This window comes from Microcebus murinus, chromosome 11 (genome assembly GCF_040939455.1).
Source record: "Microcebus murinus isolate Inina chromosome 11, M.murinus_Inina_mat1.0, whole genome shotgun sequence".
Classification (NCBI taxonomy): Eukaryota; Metazoa; Chordata; class Mammalia; order Primates; family Cheirogaleidae; genus Microcebus; species Microcebus murinus.
Genome location: NC_134114.1, coordinates 52,661,743 through 52,680,419, shown reverse-complemented (window position 1 = coordinate 52,680,419; position 18,677 = coordinate 52,661,743). Strand labels below are relative to the sequence as shown.

Here is an 18,677-nt window from a genome sequence, read left to right as displayed (position 1 = left end):
TAAATAAAGCTTCTCTTTCATTATATTTCTTTTATAGACACTAAAGTATTCTTATCTTGACCTTAGGAGTAATAGTTTGAGTTTCAAAACTGAGACATGGCAACATTCAAGGAAGTTCCAAGAAAATCAGACTAACACAGAAAGAGGAGGAGGAGGAGGATTGACTTTGCTTCTCTGCTCCATTATTAGGCCACCACAGACCACAGTTTTTAGCACTGCCAGACATCATTCCTGGGAAGTTACAAGAAAATCCAGACAAAAGGAGGCAAGGCCCCTGAGGCCAGGACAAGCCTTTCCTGGATGACTTGAGCCATTGCAGTAACAATTTAGATATGTGCTTCACCATATGTAGCCTTGACTTCTGGTATTGGGTGAAAAACAAGGATAGGCAGACTTCCTCAAAGACCCTGGAAGCCACCACGTCATATCTCAGCAAGTTCAACACAGCAGTTCTTCTGTTGGAGCTAATCATCGTTACCATGGTCAGGCGCCAGGTGAAATTGTTGGCCTTCATTGACAGGCCATGTTACAGAGAAAAGTATCTTTACAAGCGTGGTTCTCATCCACGTGCCAAGATGCTCTCACTCTGAGACGCGTGGTGGGAACAGATTATTCACATAACACTCACTCGTAGTCTTTATACTCACAGAATGGAATGATGGGTGGAGCCACCCCAAGGTTTAAATTATTATCTTTCTCCCTACCTCCCCTCCTTCCCCTTGGTTCTTTACAGAGCCCACAGAATTGAATTCACATACAATAGACATGAATCGGGAACATGGTGCGACCACTGTAGTCATAAATAGGAATCTCATGTTGTCACCATCTATAATATTATCTTACTTAAAAAATAAGGATGTTTTAATTTCTTATCTACCTTTATTACTTTTATTTATTTGAACAAAATAAATACCTGGACCTGCAGAGATTCTGATATGCCCCTTTACATCATCCTATTCTCTAAGGAAAAATAAATAAATACAACCTAGAAGCCCAACAAGAAGAAATTGCTTGATTTGTGATATATCTGCATGAAATAAGAAGAAAAGAAAATACTCAAAACACCTCAGGGTGGAAAAATAGTAGATTTCCTGATTGAAGCAACATCTTAAAGAATTATATTATCAAAGCTTCTACCAGTGCTTAATATTGCTCCAGATATAAGTTCTACTTAGATGATCCACTTAAGAAAAAACAAACAAAAAACTTGGTGGATCTCTTTTTGTTTTAAACATTGAGGTTTCTGAGCATAACCTGAATTAGGACAAACTTGCTAAGTTGCTCTGAAAAATAATTCCTAAGGAATTTTTTTATTTATTTTGTGGAAGCAGCATGAATAAGTCTATGGCATGTAAAAGACTTTCTCTGAAGGTTTGGGAAAGTATCAGAAAAACTTAAAATGTAATTTTAGATGTCATTCTCTCTAAATCCATGGATTCTTCTGCTAAATTGTTCTGAAAAATAATTCATAAGGAATTTTGGATTTATTTTGTGGAAGCAGCAGGGATGGTGGTTGTGAGGGGTCCTGGAGGTGAAGAAGGATATGAACTTGGGTGTGGGCAGAGGAACGGTAGAAGCATAGAAAAATATCTTGTTATGGCCTAAGGAGAAAGAAATTCCTCATAATAGAAGAACCCATGGATTTAGAGAGAATGACATCTAAAATTAAATTTTAAGTTTTTCCGATATTTTCCCAAACCTTCAGAGAAAGTCTTTTACATGCCATAGACTTATTCACAGACTTAATTTTTGTCAATTTTAAAATTCAGAGTTCAACTTCATGTTCTACAAACTGTTATATTGTCATTCACATGTAAATAAGTTATCTATGCATGAGGTATGAAATGAGCAAAAAGCTTAAATAATTTTAACATAAACTCTAAACTATTAATTCCATAGTTGTGAAGCTAAAATGCACATAAAATATGATGAATAATACTGTTTTTTTTAAAAAGGGCAGGTTCATCTTGTATATGCTACTGGGGTGTTGTTGCTTCTAGGCACTTTCAACTGACAGAGCAAGAAAATATATATGTATATCCTCACCTATGTATATACATATATCTATTAATATTTCTATATGCGACCATATATATCTGTATGAGCTAAACATGAGTGTATACTGATACCTACAACTCTAATCTATTACCACATGGATCATTCTAGCCTCTTCCTCTTGCTTATCTATAAGCTTCCACTCCAATAGTGAGAAATCTGGCATCTACTGGCCATAATTATTTACTTGTTTAATTTCAGTATACATGTAAAGTGGCATCAGAATTGTTAACTGTACCCCTGTGAGAAAATACTTTATCAACTAGAAGACAGTGTTTATGTACAGCTTCTTTTGCCTTTACTCTTACAGACTTCACTCATTTCCAAAGTTAATAGGTTTGTACCACCCGTCCCACCCCAAATCCCCTTTAGTAAGGTTGTTTCATACATTTGTAATACATTTAAAACAGTTAGATTATTTTGACACATTCTGCATTCCATCCTAGGATACCCCAACCTCAGGTGGTTTGGTTTGGGGTTTTTTTGTTTTGTTTGTTTGTTTTGGCATACATTAAAGTTTATTCTGTGTGTCATGTAGTTCTATGGGTTTTGACAAATGCATAGTGTCATAGAGCCACAATTAAAGAATCACAATTAAAAAATAAATAAATACACATACAATGATGAGGATGTGTAAAAAGGATATAAGAGCCAACTAAAATAGTTCCTGACTACCAAAGCTGAAACATTTTAATAATTAAAGTAGTATTAGATTATTACCCAAAGTATAAAATAAATATCCATGACTCTATACAGACATAAATAAATGATTGAATAATTAGAGGAGGGAGGATACAAATCTCCCATGTATAAGAATTCCAGGTAATTTATGTAGATACTCTACCTACAAAAAAGTATACAGATAACTCCTCATTCCTTAAGTGTGAGAGTTATCTGTATATGGTGACTTCCTTCCAAAGAGCACAATATGGAAAGGGTAGTGAGGAAGAGGAACTTTACAGTAGAGAAACCAAATACTACCTCAGCCAGATAGTCAATATCAACAGTGATAAAAAAATGTTGATAGTATATACCCTGATATGGTCTGATGAAAATGACACTTTTCCTTTGTAGTCTTCCTCCAAAAACCTACAACCTCAGTTTAATGTCAGAAAAACATATCAGAAAAATACCAACTAAGGGACATTCTACAAAATATCTGACCAGTACTTATAGTATCTTGAATGAGATCCTGGAGCACAAAGGAAATTAGGTCAAAAGTAAAGAAATCTAAATAAAGCATATAAATCTAAAACTGTTCTAAAAATAAAGTTTATTTTTTAAAAATTTCAAGAATGAGAGTGAAAAGTACAGAATCTATGCTCACCAAATGTTTGTGGAACTAATAGTATAAGAATGTTTGCATCCCTTATTCAAATGTGTAGAATTCAAGTCAAACATTAGACTCCATTTACTTTTGCTCAAGTTCTCATTATGTGAAGTTACAATGCAACTCGGAGCAAACTCATTAGACTTTAAAATATTTTATATAGAAAATTCTAATTTATTAGAAACAAATAATGTCTCTTTAGGGTTATTATGGGCCTATGAGTTAATTTCGTGAGAAGTTCCCATTTGGCACCTGTTGGGTAGGTGAATCTATGTCAGTCAGATCAGCTGACTGACAGACAAATCTCAAGCACTTGGGTGAAGCCACCTAAGCTCATTCAAAGTTTTCTTCTCAACTTCTAGACACCTTCGACCTAACTCTTTATTCTGATTTTTTGTTATTTTCAATATTATGAAGAAACAACACACTGTTTCCTCATGGGTCTCCTGCATGACCTCTGATTGTGTCACTTCCTTCTATACTTTACTGCATATCTCTTTAGCTGAACCTTGCAACGTGAAGAATAGATTCCGAGAGTGACAGCTCAGGCACGTGGAGTCACCAGGATGCTCCAGAGGCACTTCAGGCTCTCCCCTGTCATTTGGCTGGCAGTCTCAGCCCCTTTGCAGAGGAACCCTGGTGTTACAGCTATGGCATTTAATAAGGAACTTGATCCTGCACAGAAACTCTCCATGGACAAGATTAGAGAATACAAGTCTAAGCGACAGGCGTCTGGAGGACCTGTTGATACTGGCCCAGAGTATCAGAAGGACTGGAGAGGGAGCTTTTTAAGCTTAAGCAAATGTATGGTAAAGTAGACATGAATACATTCCCTAACTTCAAATGTGAAGATCTGAAATTTAAAACCATCAAAAAACTCTAATCCTAAAGAAATAAAGTAAAATTAATCTGGTAATCTGCCATGGATTAGTTGTCTAATCAGAATAAGCATACATTTCACAACTGTCAAATGTTCTTTTAATTCTGATTCCAAGTAAATTATTTGGTGATGTAACAAAAAAACAAAAAATAAACAGAAAAATAAATTCTGTTAGCTTTCTTGCCCATGCCTGAAGTAAGAGGCCACGTTTCATAAAAAATGTCCTTCAAATTAGCCACCTTTAAAGTTAAAGTAAATTGTCCCAATAAATTGTTAGGGCTTGTACTGCCTGGCATGAAAGCTAACCAGAATCTTAATTGCCCTAAAGTGCTTCCAAGAATTAGCCACTGGATACTCAGAAAAAAAAAAAAAAAAAAAAAGCAAGCTTAAACTCACACAAACACACTTAACACTGCAGTCAAGCCTTCTGCCCATTGATCTCTCTGTGAGAGCAAGCCCTTTGGAAGTGCCTGTACACACAGGTATTCTGAAATGTGTCAACACAAGAAAAGGGGAAGAAATCCCTGGGTGTCATTTTAACTTTCCATAAAACAAATTTTATAAATATCATTTCCAGAAAATATTTCATAATTTTCATTTGTTTCATGTGTTATAAATTAGTTGTTATTTCCTTAACAGTTTATACTTGTTTGAAATGCATACTCTATTTTACTTAAGCATTAAAATAAAGGGATCTTTAGGGATGGAAACTATGGAATTTACTTATTCACTAAGCCAATTTATTTGGGGATGAAGATCTTATTTTGGAGAAGGAAAAATATAGAGTTCAGAGAAAGTACTGCCATTTTTCCCCTCCCTTATTTACATTTGAGAAATTAATTTGGCTTGTAAGGTGAAAGAAAAAGGCAATTTAGAATGTAATAAAGGTAGGTTAGTATATATCAGGCATCCTTATAATGCCCTTATGACATTACTGTAAGTATCAACCCATTCCCTTCATCCCATTCTGTGCATCTCAAAGTCCAATAAATGGCTCTGTGATGGCAAATTACAGTTTGATTCCTTCTTAATGTTCAAAAATAATTAATTGTTAAAGGTTTAATCATCTAATTTAAGTTTAAGTGGTTGGAGAATTTTTCAGTACTTTTTTTTAAGTCTTCACATTTCCCACAGATCCATGATACTGATGGTGCTAATCAAAATCTGTGAACCTAACACAAATGGTTGAAATCAGTTGTAATCAGTTGAAATAACAATAGAACCTTATTGTCCAATTCTAAAAATACTGAAAACCCAGTAAGATAGCAGTGATTTCAGCATTGCTGAGCTCCCTCAAGGATCTCTGACTGTGGTTCTCAAACTTGGCTGCACCTGGGAATCCCCAGGCTCCCTCTTGGAACAGCTAGATGATCGGGCTACATTCCGGACCAATGAAATCAGCCTTCTCTGGGGGTGGGACTGAGCTTCGGTATTCTTAAAACACCAAGGCAATTTCAATGTGTAGGCAGAGTTTAGAATCATGGATAACAAGAGTGTTTAGATTAGCAACTCCTAATTTTAACCAATTTTCATGTGGCTCTTTTTATGTTACATAGGTAGAACATTAGCCTGTCACTACACCATATAGCATCCTGGACTTAGGGTTTATAATTTAACATAGTTTTTTTAATTAGAAGAAAAGACAAAAAGATAGACTACGTACCTCCAGCAAGGTTTTAGTTTCTTCACATTTCCTAGTCTACATTACATATAAACATAAAAGTCCCAAATATTCTCTTTAGTTTATGAGATAAAAGTCTGTCAATAAATACTCCAATGTCCCATTTAAAGAAAAATGCTTCATTTACCTTCCACAAGAAGAATTTTATCCAAATGATGAAGCCACAAATATTAAAGGCTGGACACACTCAATAAGCAAACAGAATTGAGCTCATAACAATCAGATTTCCCAATAGTCAGCAATTTTTCCTACCAAAAACAATTTTTAAAACCTCAACCACCACAATAAGAAAATTTCATTGAAGTGAATAAAAAGAATAAAATTTGAGTCAGAATTTATCCAAATAACTGCATTCCCAATGGCCTTCTTGGGATACTTTACCAACCCCTAGACCTCTTACTTCAAAACCAGATCACTGGTAAGCTTCAGTTTGTGGTAGGTAGATGACTTGCCCCAAAAAGAAAAAGGGATTCCACACAAGCTTTCTGGGGCACAGAGAGCAAGCTGCCAAAAATTAGGCTTGAAAATGTATTTTTCAGAAGGATAAGAGCTCTGCTAAGGTACACCCTCTTCTTCCCCCTTTTCTCATGTTTCAGGAAATATTCTTGAGGTTTCAACACAGATACACGAAATAACAGCCAACAGAGGGTCATCTTCCACTAACACAAGTGCCAGCTCTTAAGATTCCATGCTTAAGAACCTCTTTGAGGGCTGGGCTCAGTGGCTCACACCCATAATCCTTGTACTCTGGGAGGCCAAGGTGGAAGGATCACTGGAGGTCAGTGGTTCAAGACCAGCCTAAGCAACAGTGAGACCCAATCTCTACTAAAAATAGGAAAAATTAGCCACGCATGGTGGAGCATGCCTATAGTCCTGGAGGCTGAGGCAGGAGGATCTCTTGAACTCAGGAGTTTGAGGCTGCAGTGAGCCATGATGATGCCACTGCAGTCTAGCAGGGGCAACACAGACTCTGTCTCAAAAAAAAAAAAAAAAAAAAAAAAGATCCTCTTTGAGACCATCTCAAAACTTTATTTTCACAGGCAACTTTAAAATGCTGTTTTCTAAGTATTTACAGGTCAGTAACATTAATTACATTTCTAAACTTTTAGTTAATATAAGAAGAAAGAGAAACTAACCTAATTAGTTCTATTTATTTGATTGTCTGCCAAACTAGCAGTATTGACTGTACTGTCCCCATCCAGCTCACAAGAGAATGCACAGGCCTGGACCTCTACCAGACATACTCTCAAATGGATGTCTTGAAACCCTATCTATAATTGCCTAACATTTTGTTTTAGAGGAACTATTCCTTTGGACCTTCCAATCATTCACGACCAGTTTCCCTTTGCTGATGTTTTTCCTGCATTTCCTGTGGAAGGGCCGGGGAGCTTTGTTTCTCCCTTTTGGTCTCGTCTGTAGTCATGAAAGGTCTGTGTCTTCTAGGTTGAGAAATCTGAACCTCACATCCTGCTGTTTGTTTCTGTCTGTTTCTGCTTCCTTTTCTTCCCAACTGGATGTTTCATTTTTGTTTTGTTTTGTTTTTATCATTAATCAGTTTTCCCTCCACATCCAGCTTTGCTTCATCTGTCTCCTGGTCCCAATATCCACCATGAGGCTTTATTTTCCTCATATTACATATAAATAATAAGCAACAACAGCCATTAAGTGGCCCAAAGCATTGAAGAATAGCTGTGATTGGGGCCCCACATATACTGCCTAGGCTGCTCTATAAAATCAACAGTATGTATTATAAAAAAGGGGGTTTCAGGGACTAATAAATACTTACGGGGAGGATCTATGCCATTTTCCTTTTCTTCTTAGTAAAGTAATCCATGTGCTTTGTACAAAAATACGCAGCATCATTTTAAGCCACTTTGAACTTACTTATGGTATATAATGTTAAATGAAAATGCAGGACAAAAATTCTCCTTTTCATGGTCACAACTACATAGGAAAATGAATGCAAAGGAAAAAATGCTAGTGGGAAACACATACAAATTTGATAGCTGCCTCTGGGTGGGAGAATTATAGGATTTTTTTCCTATTCTTTCTAAAATTCCCAATTTTTCTACTGTGGACATTTATTTGTTCTATAATTATAAGATTAAATTTTTTTCCAAGAGGTTTATTTAGCAAGGTATGTTAAAATTCTTCTCTGGCACTTGCACCAAGCGCCCCCTTCCCTGACCAGCTAGACCTGGAGCAACAGATGTGGCACTGCTTCATGCCCACAGCTCCAAGGCACTGAGACTCCCCAGGCAAGGAGGAGGATGCCAGCTCATCCCGCCCCCACCTCTCCTAGTGACTCTCTCTGTCCCCCTACCACCTTCCCCCACAGAGAAAGGTAAGACATGCTTCACATAGTTGTTGTTTTGACATGCCAGTTTCACCAACCCTTCATTTTTCCCATATGATATCCAGCTTTGGTTCATCTGTCTCCCTGGGGCCCACTCCCCCAGTCCCAACACCCACCAGGGAGTTCTCTTTTCCTTATATGACATATAAGTAATAAGTAATAATAGCAATAAAGTAGCCCAAAGTATTAAAGCATAGCTATGATTGGATATAAGCTTGAGTCCAATGCAGACCTTGGGTGACAAATTGTTGGAGGACAATCAGCTTTGGTGTGAGCACCACTGCATCTGGTCTGTCGCCCCCAACCTCATTCACACTGTGGAATATCCCTTGCTGAGAGAGTAGGCGCATCACCTTCCCAGAGCTTCTGTCACTCCCCTGAGACACTGGCACTCTGGCTTCACAGTCCTCAACCAGTAACTTAACTTTTAAGTAGACATCTTAATTTCTAACCAAAGCTATACACGTTTTATTTTTTCAAATTCAACCTCTTAAAAGTAGAGTTTTTGAGATGGTGACTCATCAAGCCATTCACAGCTTTGCTGATTCAGTGATGGTTTATGCATCTTTGTGTGCAATTGGGATTCCAATATTGCACCCATCCCACTGTGTTTCCCTCAGGTTGTCCGCCTTTTCTGCTTGGATGCTTACTCTCTTTCTCCTCAGCACAGCATTCGCTGCTGCCTGCTGTTGATTTTACCTCTGCTTAAAGTTTTGATCCTGTATCTTTTTTTTTTCTTTTTCTTTTTGAGACAGTCTCACTCTGTTACCCAGGCTAAAGTGCCATGGCATTAGCTTAGCTCACAGCAACCTCAAACTCCTGGGCTCAAGCAATCTGCTGCCCCAGCCTTTCTAAGTTCCTGGGACTACAGGCATGCACCACCATGCCTGGCTAATTTTTTCTATTTTTAGTAGAGACAGGGTCTGGCTCTTGATCAGGCTGGTCTCAAACTCCTGATCTCAAGAGATCCTCCTGACTCGGTCTCCCAGAGTACTAGGATTACAGGTGCAAGCCACCTCGCCTGACTACTTGATCCTATTTCTTAATCACATTTTACTTGAACTAAGTGGACTCCTTTTTCCTTCTTATTTTCTGTATTGACCCATTTCATTTCAGCTACCAATTTCTTCCAAATTCTTTGTCCTCTCTCCCCATTCTACCTGCCTAGAATATGCATATGAGGAGTCCTACCCTCCACTATGACAGCAATAGAACCAGATCTCTCAGCCCTTCAACTGATGACTCTTCCCTTTGAGCACAAGCCAAGTCCTTATGACATCCACAGAAGGCAGGGCCATCACTCCTAGACTCAGCATAAATGTCATCTTAATGTCAGCTTCTGGCTGAGGTGAGTCTGAGGCTCACCTGAGGCTGAGGTGAGTCTGGTTTTTTAGACACACTTACCAGTTGCTACCCACCCACGACATTATTCCTCCAGCCAATAGTCATTTTTGGTGTATGAACTAATGGCCAGTGTGGTTCTTGCTGTTCCGAGGGGTCAGTAAGAACAACATAAAGGAGATACCAGTATGCTCTGTCCAATACGATAAAATTAAACGAAGTTAAAAACTCAGTGCCTCAGTCACACGTCACAGGCTCAAGAGACATAGGTGGCCACTGTACTGGGCAGCACAGCTAGAGTACACGTCCATCATCACAGAAGGCCCTACCAGAGCAGCACTAATGTAGTGTATGAGGCCACACTAAACTCACATGACGCAATTTTGAACAGTACAAGTCAGCAAAGACTTACACCTCTGTTGCACATCATCTACCAGCATTTCCTCAAAGACTGGGAAGAACACGAGCATATGTAACAAAACAAAGGCATTTTGAAGTGGCTCTGGGGAGAGCCATTCCCTACCCCAGATTCCAGCTCACCAACAGACTATTGCTCACCTCTTGCTGCCCCCTTCTCTGTCTCAGAAGGTTCTTTTAAGATCCATTATCACTGCCCTTGCATAAAGTCAGGGGACTTTATTAATCCAAAAAGTTTAAATGAACAAAAAAGCAAATGCTAGCCCCAGAAACACTCATCTACGGATCTTCTCATAAATCACTGGATTAAAGTTGTACACATTTGTCTCTCTCGAATCCTTTTTAGCAATCCTCTTCAGACACAACGATGTTACTGACAAACGCTCAGATTAGGTGGAGCTACTACAATTTCCATCCCACGTCTTCTCACCTGGCAAGTATACCTTGTCTGAGATTGGAGTGAGTTTTTAAAACCTAAAATGAAAATCTTCCTACCATTTAATACTTCTAACAGCCAACCCCCTGTCCCCAACAACAATCTGTCTTGGTAAACATTCTTCAAAGCTAACATTCCTGGGAGCATGATGCAATTTGTAGATGAGACATCCTGTATGAGTAACAGCTATGCGCCTGGCTTCGGTGGCTCACGACAGTATCTATATGGAGATGTTTGCTTTCCTTTTGCCTTCCTCTTTCCCCCTTCTGGAAGTAAATTATTACTCTTACCTTATATAGCAAAAACACTAAGGGTGTGAATATTGCTTAGTGTTGGTCTAAGTGTCTGTTCCAATTTCAGTAGGAGCTCATGCAGGGAGATCCAGCCAACCACCTCTGGCTCATGGCCAAGCTACTAGCAACACCATCAGCCGACACCACGGGTGCTTCCTCTTCGCTCTACTCTGTGCCTTGTGAGTTCTGAACAGCTGTGACTGCTCTGTCATGTGTCTGCTCAGCATGCCAACCACACGCCCCCACGTCCAGTGAGCCCTCTGCACGAGTCAGCTCACAGTGACTCCACAGATCATTTACCTTTGCTATTCAACTCACCCTGGGCATTGCCTTGGTTTTCCCTGATGTCACATCAGCGTTAGTACTCAGCCACCACCACCACCACCACCACCACCACCACCACCACCTAGCCCCATGCAATTCCTAAGGCTGCTCCACCCATGTGTGCTTTCCAGGCGTGTGAGCTCTCTCACCTTCACTGCACCTAAAGAAACCAACTGGGAGGTTTGTACTCTCCTGCTTCCCACCTACCTGCCCCAGAGGGCTTCACAGATCAGCCAGGTACCCAAACGAGGCACCTGCTGAGAGCCCAGCCTATGTCCTCAAAACCCCGTCAGCTTCATTTTGTTCTGCTCACCTAGAAACAACTCAAGGGATGAGTCTGGGGCCCAAATTAGCCTTGAAGAAATAAAAAATGCACGGAGAAGAGATTTAGTGAGGTGTCCTCAGGGAGGTATGAACTAGAATATTTGTCAGCAGATAAGAATTCCCAGGTCCACCAGAGGAAATACCTCCACCTTGCCCAGGGAGTTCCTGTTCCTCCGAAAGGACACCCACATCAGAACCAAACCCCAGAACAAGCATCTGGTCTTTCCTGAGCCCAGAGGGCAGTTCATCATATAGGTTCAGCTCCAAGAGGCCCCCACTGGGCATCACAATGGGATAATGGTACGTTTGGGGATTCTGGGGCCTGGCGGAATGAAGTTACGGTCTCAGTTCCACCCTCTCTCCACCTGTGGCTCGGGTGCTTCCCCTGACACTGAAGCTGGAAGTGCCTACTTCATAGGAATAACAGGGGAACACATGACATGTCCCATAAAACTGACTAAGAAAAGCTTTGATGGCTTTTTTTTTCTTTAGATTATAAATGGAATCTCAACCCCTGAAGTCATGGTGTTATAACCGATGCTGCAAAGAAAATTTACCTGGTTTCAGAAAACAGACAAGGTTCTCAGGAATGAATATTTCATACTAAAATATATTTTCTTCCAGTCCACTGTCTACCTGGATCTGTGATACTCCTATGAGTGCAGGGAAAAGCAGGATTTTGGACATACCCAAATCTAGGCTGTCCTGGTCTTCATGTTCATTCAGTTGAATCACCAAGCTTTTGTTGCACTGAAAAAGATAAAGTCAGGTGGATTTTTAAAATAACATATATGCCAAACTAATGTTTATTTCTGTGAACTAGAAAAACAACCTAGGAAAGGATCAGTAAAAATATGTATCACCAAATGTAAACAGAAAACTCGTCTTGAACTTATTTAATATTTAAGAGCTAAAAATAAAGAAAGGATCTGGCCCAAGCTGAAACCCCTGAAAGCTGTCCATAGGTTATTTTACTTTCAGAGAATCTCTCTCAGAATTATTCTTGTAATCATATTGTTGTCAAACATCCATAGACATCAAACTTCAAGCTCAACTTTATTTTGGAAAATATATGCAGTCATCTTGCATATACAACTAAAACTCAGAGAGATAGTAGGTTTAGTCATAAAAAGTAGAGATTAAAAATATGATAAAGGAAACTAAATTTCAAGCTATTTTGAATGGGACTTGGGGCACATCCTTTGGGGGAGGTTCTGTTTTTATTATCACTAAATTGTAATTTCTACTTAAAGTGTGGAGAGAAGTGCAAAGAAGAAAGCAGGGTAGGGAGCCATTACCTTCATGTCCTCCTTTTCGGACGATGATCCGCTGGACACCAAATTCCTAATCTCTGCGAAAGGAATAATTCTCATCAGGATCTGCTGATTGGAGCTTTTGTAAAAAGAAGAAGAAAACTAGACAACAAGTACAAATGAGTTGCCCAAGAGCTGACTGCACAGAGCTAGGTTTTGAGATTAGGCTTCTTAAAAACCAACTCTCCACAGACCAGAGTATCTGATAACCTGACTGCCCGTGCTCGGGTATTATTTGTGTGGACCAAGACGTAAACAAGCCCAGGAGTTCTCACAGGAAATCCTGAGAGGAAAAAAGATCATTAAATAAATGAATGCCCTCAATTCCAAAGGAAGCCTGCGCACTACCAAAGGCTCTTCAAAATAGCACAGATTGTAAGGAAGTGACTGGTACCTACCTGAGAAAACCCCACACGTCTATTTCCTCAAATACTACAGATTTCCATATGTTTCGAAAAAGCACAATTCATTGTAGAAGAGGTCTGGCTTTTCCTCGAACAACACAGAATATCGAGAACACCAGTGCAGCCCTCAGCCTCGACCTCATCCAGGCAGCGCCAGGCCCAGCAGTCACCAGCCCTGGGCATGCCAGGTGTCCTCTTTCTGAATAAGGTTTTCCTGGAAACAGCAGTGCTCGGGATGTTCTGGGATGAACAGTAAGGTTCACTTAAGGGGGCATTTTTTTCCATGGTTTGATTGATTTGTTCTCTTCCCAAATACTCAGTTGCCCATAAACAAGAGCCATTGTTGTCAAAATAACGACTGAGAGCAGGTTTGGGCCTGGGAAAATTAAAGGACACCCCTAGCAAAGGCAGATAATTAAAAATCTTTGCCCCGAATTTGTATTAATATCCAACACTGTAGGGTCCCAGGCCCTTTTCTGGACCCTTGTCCCCTCTCCCCGCCCCACAGCCCTGCTTGGCGCTGAGCCTGGGGACTCCAGAGTTTTCCCAGCAGGTTCATTAGCTAGCCATTCCCTACTCCACTTTGCCTCTCCTATTTATTTAAGTTCCCTAATGCCTCCAGGTAGACTTACTCAGACTTTTTTACTACAGGGCAAGAATGCCAGGAGTTTTCATCTTTGTTTCTTCTTAGAAAACATTTGAGGTATTCATTTATATGGCTCCCCATGACACATTGTAACAAAGATGACCAAGGGCAACGAAGGAGCAGAGAAGCCAACAATCCCACTTGTCATGTGTTTTTAAACATCTGTGTAACAATAACTTTAAATTTGCTTTATGTCAAGTAATACTACATATGTCCTCTATAATAGTATATTGCTCTTGAGTTTTTCTGTAGTAAAAATAAAACGGTAATATGTTCAATCTTGTGTGGTTATGTCAAATGCTCTCAACAAGGAATGAGGACAATAGCTGACACCCAGCATGGGCAGCTGGTGTACAAGTATCCATGCTGGCCTTTAGATGCACATCCCTCACAAGGCCTCCAGGTGGCAGCAGAGTAACATCTGCATGAACGGCACAGCCAGCAGCAAGACCGTCAAAATGGGCCAACTTCTCCCTTCAAGAGCTTGGTTTTAAGTGCCAAAGTCCTAAACACATGTTTAAAATAAAGTTCTTCATCCCACTACGTAAATGCAGAAAATTTATGTGAAACACCTAACATGGTATTTGCCACATTATATAAACAGAGTAGGGGCTTTGTTTTGAAGCTCACATACTCAAAACCTAAAAATTAGGATATGTAGGGAAGATACCACCAAGATGTTGAAGAAAAAAAAAAAAAAAGAAGGGAAGGATATCCATAACCAAAATTTCAACAGGCACATCTGCATAGACATCAAGAGACACATCCATTTATTTTGCCTGTTATAGGATATTCCTTTACAGCCATCTCTGACCATAAACTCTTAAATAATAATTATATTGCATTTCTAAAGAATTCTGTACATATAGCATTTATCCAGAAGAATGGTACCCATTTTATTCCAGATTGCTAATGAAAAAGGCGATATCATCTGGTAATTCAGTTTGCAATAACAAAAGATGTGTTCACACGTGGTAGTAGGTTCAGGTTCCAGCTTCCTTCCACCTCTCAAAAGGCCAGTGAACTAGTCTTTGTACATTGCCATAAGTACATTTTTTCTTATAGTCTAATGACATTTTTTTCATTTTAAAACAAATATCGCAAACTATATGAAAATACACAAGTGCTCATAAAAAATACTTCATTTTAAAAGTAACTTTCAAATTTGTAAAGTCTTTATCCTGAAATCATTAAGTAATATTTGCAATAGTGTGCAGATTCCCGATAATAATGCATCTTTAATTAATCTAGGGCTAAACACAACTATATCTTAGAGCTTTCAAAGAGTCTGGCATTCATTCTACCAGAGTTTAATTAAATTACTCCAGGAGAGTTTCTGCTAAATTAGTAGGATCCTTTTACACTAACCTGCTGTACCACCAATTGCACAGTGCAATCAAATCACTCATTGCTATAGCAACCTTTGGCAGATAATGATATCAGTAACTCTACCTATTTTGTTTTAAAGGCCTATTAATCTTGCCTTCAAGGCCCACCCAGAAGTAAGGATTACCCCTCTAAATCAGACTTACCAAACTTGATAAACGTGTTTTTTTCTTGCCAAGCTGTAATGGAACAAGCGATAATCTCTAATACTTATGTTCACTAGTGATACTGCACCAGCAAACAGGGTTTTTAAAACAGGGTTAAGTAGCTGTAAGCTTAATACCAGTATCTCTCTAAGAAGCAGATTCACCTGAAAGATCTCAACTTTGTGTACAAGTCTGTCTTCTTTTGCAAAATGAGACCACAGAACCTAGACTTAAGCAAAGAAAAGGCTTTACACCAAAAATACAGGATGCTCGGTATTCTCCTTTAATTACCATTTGGCTGTGCCAAAAGAATCATGAGAGCCAGCCAGACCACCAGTGCTGCCCTGTCCCTACCCTCAGGTTTAACTGTCCAGACCAAGGCCACCACTGGCTTCGACGTGCAGGGCAGCAACAAAAGCTCAGCTGGAAAACAAGAGTTGCAATCTCAGTTTGCCCTGCCTGCCCCACCAATGCCAGAAAAATACCTTGATATAATAGTAGGTGTTTATAAAACCCCCATGTACCCCTCTGGCAATACATGGGTGGTAGGTCATAGTCTTAGAATGAATCCTTTTCTCCCCATAGGCTGTAAATTCTGGGACGGCTAGAACCAATAGATTTTGGCCCAACACTTGTATCCCCGGTGCCCAGGAGGGTGCTTGGCACATAATAGGTGCCAAATAAATGCTTCTCTCCTCCACCTACATCTGGTGGACCAAAGATGTGGTGGATTGTTAGACGAGCTGATCAGGACAGGGAAGGAAAAGTTGGTTACTTTTTAAAATCACTAATTGAAACACTTCCAATACTAGCACCATTTTATCACAATTTCTGAACTGCCCAGATTGGTGGACAGAGGAACACTTTTCTCCTTGCTTCCTCCCACCCTTCCAGCTCTGTGAATCCAAAAGCCATCCCTTTTCCTCTACAGTTATCTATGTATTGGTGTTCCGCTACTAACGACTGTGCCTCCATGTGTTGCCACACTGTTTTATCCTAGTGTGGAAATCCAATTCTCAACTGCCAGAGAACTGAAATGGCAAAGGGAACAAACTTGAGAAACTACCTGTCACTCTAAATTCAGTCTATTATAACACTTTGAACTTTTGTTTCAATATCCCAATTACTCTTTTTTATTTTTTATTTTTTATTTTTTGGAAATGTGGCAATACTAGTAAGAACCTTCATTGTGCCTGCCCAGTATAAACATGGACTGGGAGAAACAATGACACACTTATCTACAGAAATATCAAAAGGAGACTTGTTAGTCTGAGAGCCCCAACATTCCATTCAATTCAACAAACTCGAATGGTCCCTACTGAACAGTAGCCGGGGAAGATACTAAGACAAGAAAAGAAATTTTTGCCTTCAAGCAACTCCAAAATGTGCTTTTATAGAATATCATTTTTATATTTATAGTCTATGTTATTTCAGAAATAATTTCATAATATTTCTTTGAAATATAGCTTTTTTCATTTAAATTACTTGCAATACTTTTTTTAAACCACAAAAGTAATTATTTAAGAAAACTTGGAAAGGACTAAGGAAAATATCAATATAACTACCATTAAATGTTGATATAGGCCCCTCCTATATGTATAAAGTTTATAACAACTTTATTGAGGTATACCTGATATACCACACAATTCAATCATTTAAAGCATATAATTCAATGGGTTTTAATATACTCAGAATTGTACAACCATCACCATAATATTTTTTAAGAGATGAGGGTCTCACTATGTTGCCCAGGCTGGTCTTGAATCCTTGGCCTCAAGAGATCTTCCCAGCTCAGTATCCCAAGTAGCTGGGATTGTGGGTGCCCACCACTGTGCCCAACACAATTACTTTTAGAACATTTTTATCACCCCAACAAGTAACCCCACATCCTTCAGCAATCACTCCCCATTTTTCCCCAAGTACACCGTCACCCACCTCCTGCCCTACCTCCTGTAACCCAGCCCTAGAAACCACTAATCTACTTTCTGTCTCAATGTTTTGTTTTGTTTTTAGTCAGAGTCTCACTTTGTTGCCCAGGCTAGAGTGCCATGGCTTCAGCCTATCTCACAGCAACCTCAAACTCCTGGGCTCAGGCGATCCTCCTGCCTCAGCCTCCCGAGTAGCTGGGGCTACAGGCATGCACCACCATGCCCAGCTAATTTTTTACATATATTTTAAGTTGCCCAGCTAATTTTTTCTATTTTTAGTAGAGACGGGGGTCTCACTCTTGCTCAGACTTGTCTCAAACTCCTAAGCTCAAACGATCCGCCTGTCTCGGCCTCCCAGAGTGCTAGGATTACAGGCATGAGCCACTGTGCCACGGCCTTGTCTCAATGGATTTGCCTGTTCTGGATATTTCATATAAATGGAATCACATAATATGTGGTCTTTCGTAATTGGCTTCTTTCATGTAGTATTATATAATGTTTTCAAAGTTCATCTGTGCAGCATGTATTAGTACTTCATTCCTCTTCACTGCCAAATAATATTACAATGTGTATATGTATATATATATATAATATGTACATATGTGTATAGATAGATTTAGATATACCACATTTTGTTTATCTGTCCCTCAGTTTATGGACCTTTGGGTTGTTTCCACCTTTTGTCTTTACAAATAATGCTGCTATGAACATTCATTCATGTATAAGTTTTTGTGTAAATGTATGTTTTAGTTTCTCTTAAGTATATATCTACAAGTATAATTGTGGAGTCATATGATAACATTATGTTTATTATATTTTTATAATGTAGATTTTTACATCTCCTGTCTACTATCATCACCACCTCTAGCATAAAATCTCAAAAATAAAAGAATTCAGTCATGGGAAAAAATATATCCCCAGCCCAAAAATTTGGTTGCACTTATCAATTACACAGACGCTCTAAATCATTTTACATTTTACCCTTGAACAACACAGGTTTGAATTGCACAGGCCCACTTGTATATGGATTGTTTTCAATAAATACATCAAAAAATTTTTTGGAGATTTGTGACAATCTGAAAAAAACTCACAGATGAACCACCACCCCTGGGAAAGCAAGACCAACACCTCCTCTTCCTCCTCCTCCTCCTCAATGTAAAGATGACAACAAGGATGAGACCTTTGCGGTAATCCACTTCCGCTTAATGAATGGTAAGTGTATTTTCTCTTCCTTATGATTTTCTTAACACTTTCTTTTCTCTAGCTTACTTTATTGTAAGAATACAGAATGTAAAACAAAACCGACAAAAAGTGTATATATATACATATATATATACTGCATAAATATAAAATATGTGTTAATCAACTGTTTATGTTATCGGTAAGGTCAACAATAGGCTATCAGCAGTTAAGTTTT

The 18,677-nt window shown here is 39.0% G+C and overlaps 1 protein-coding gene and 1 pseudogene across 2 annotated transcripts in view; one reads left to right on the top strand and one right to left on the bottom strand.

The window, feature by feature from the left end:
* The window catches only part of ARHGEF28 (Rho guanine nucleotide exchange factor 28), a 289,794-nt gene that overhangs the window by 124,262 nt on the left and 146,855 nt on the right, over positions 1 to 18,677 (bottom strand). For both annotated transcript variants that reach the window (XM_012783522.3, XM_012783544.3), the window contains exons 8-9: positions 12,736 to 12,788; positions 12,127 to 12,187 (exon numbers count right to left, since the gene is read on the bottom strand). In XM_012783522.3, coding sequence (XP_012638976.2) covers positions 12,127 to 12,187; positions 12,736 to 12,788 — 114 coding nt within the window. The remainder of the gene's footprint in view (positions 1 to 12,126; positions 12,188 to 12,735; positions 12,789 to 18,677) is intronic.
* Positions 1,351 to 5,271, top strand: LOC142873738 (ATP synthase peripheral stalk subunit F6, mitochondrial pseudogene; annotated as a pseudogene).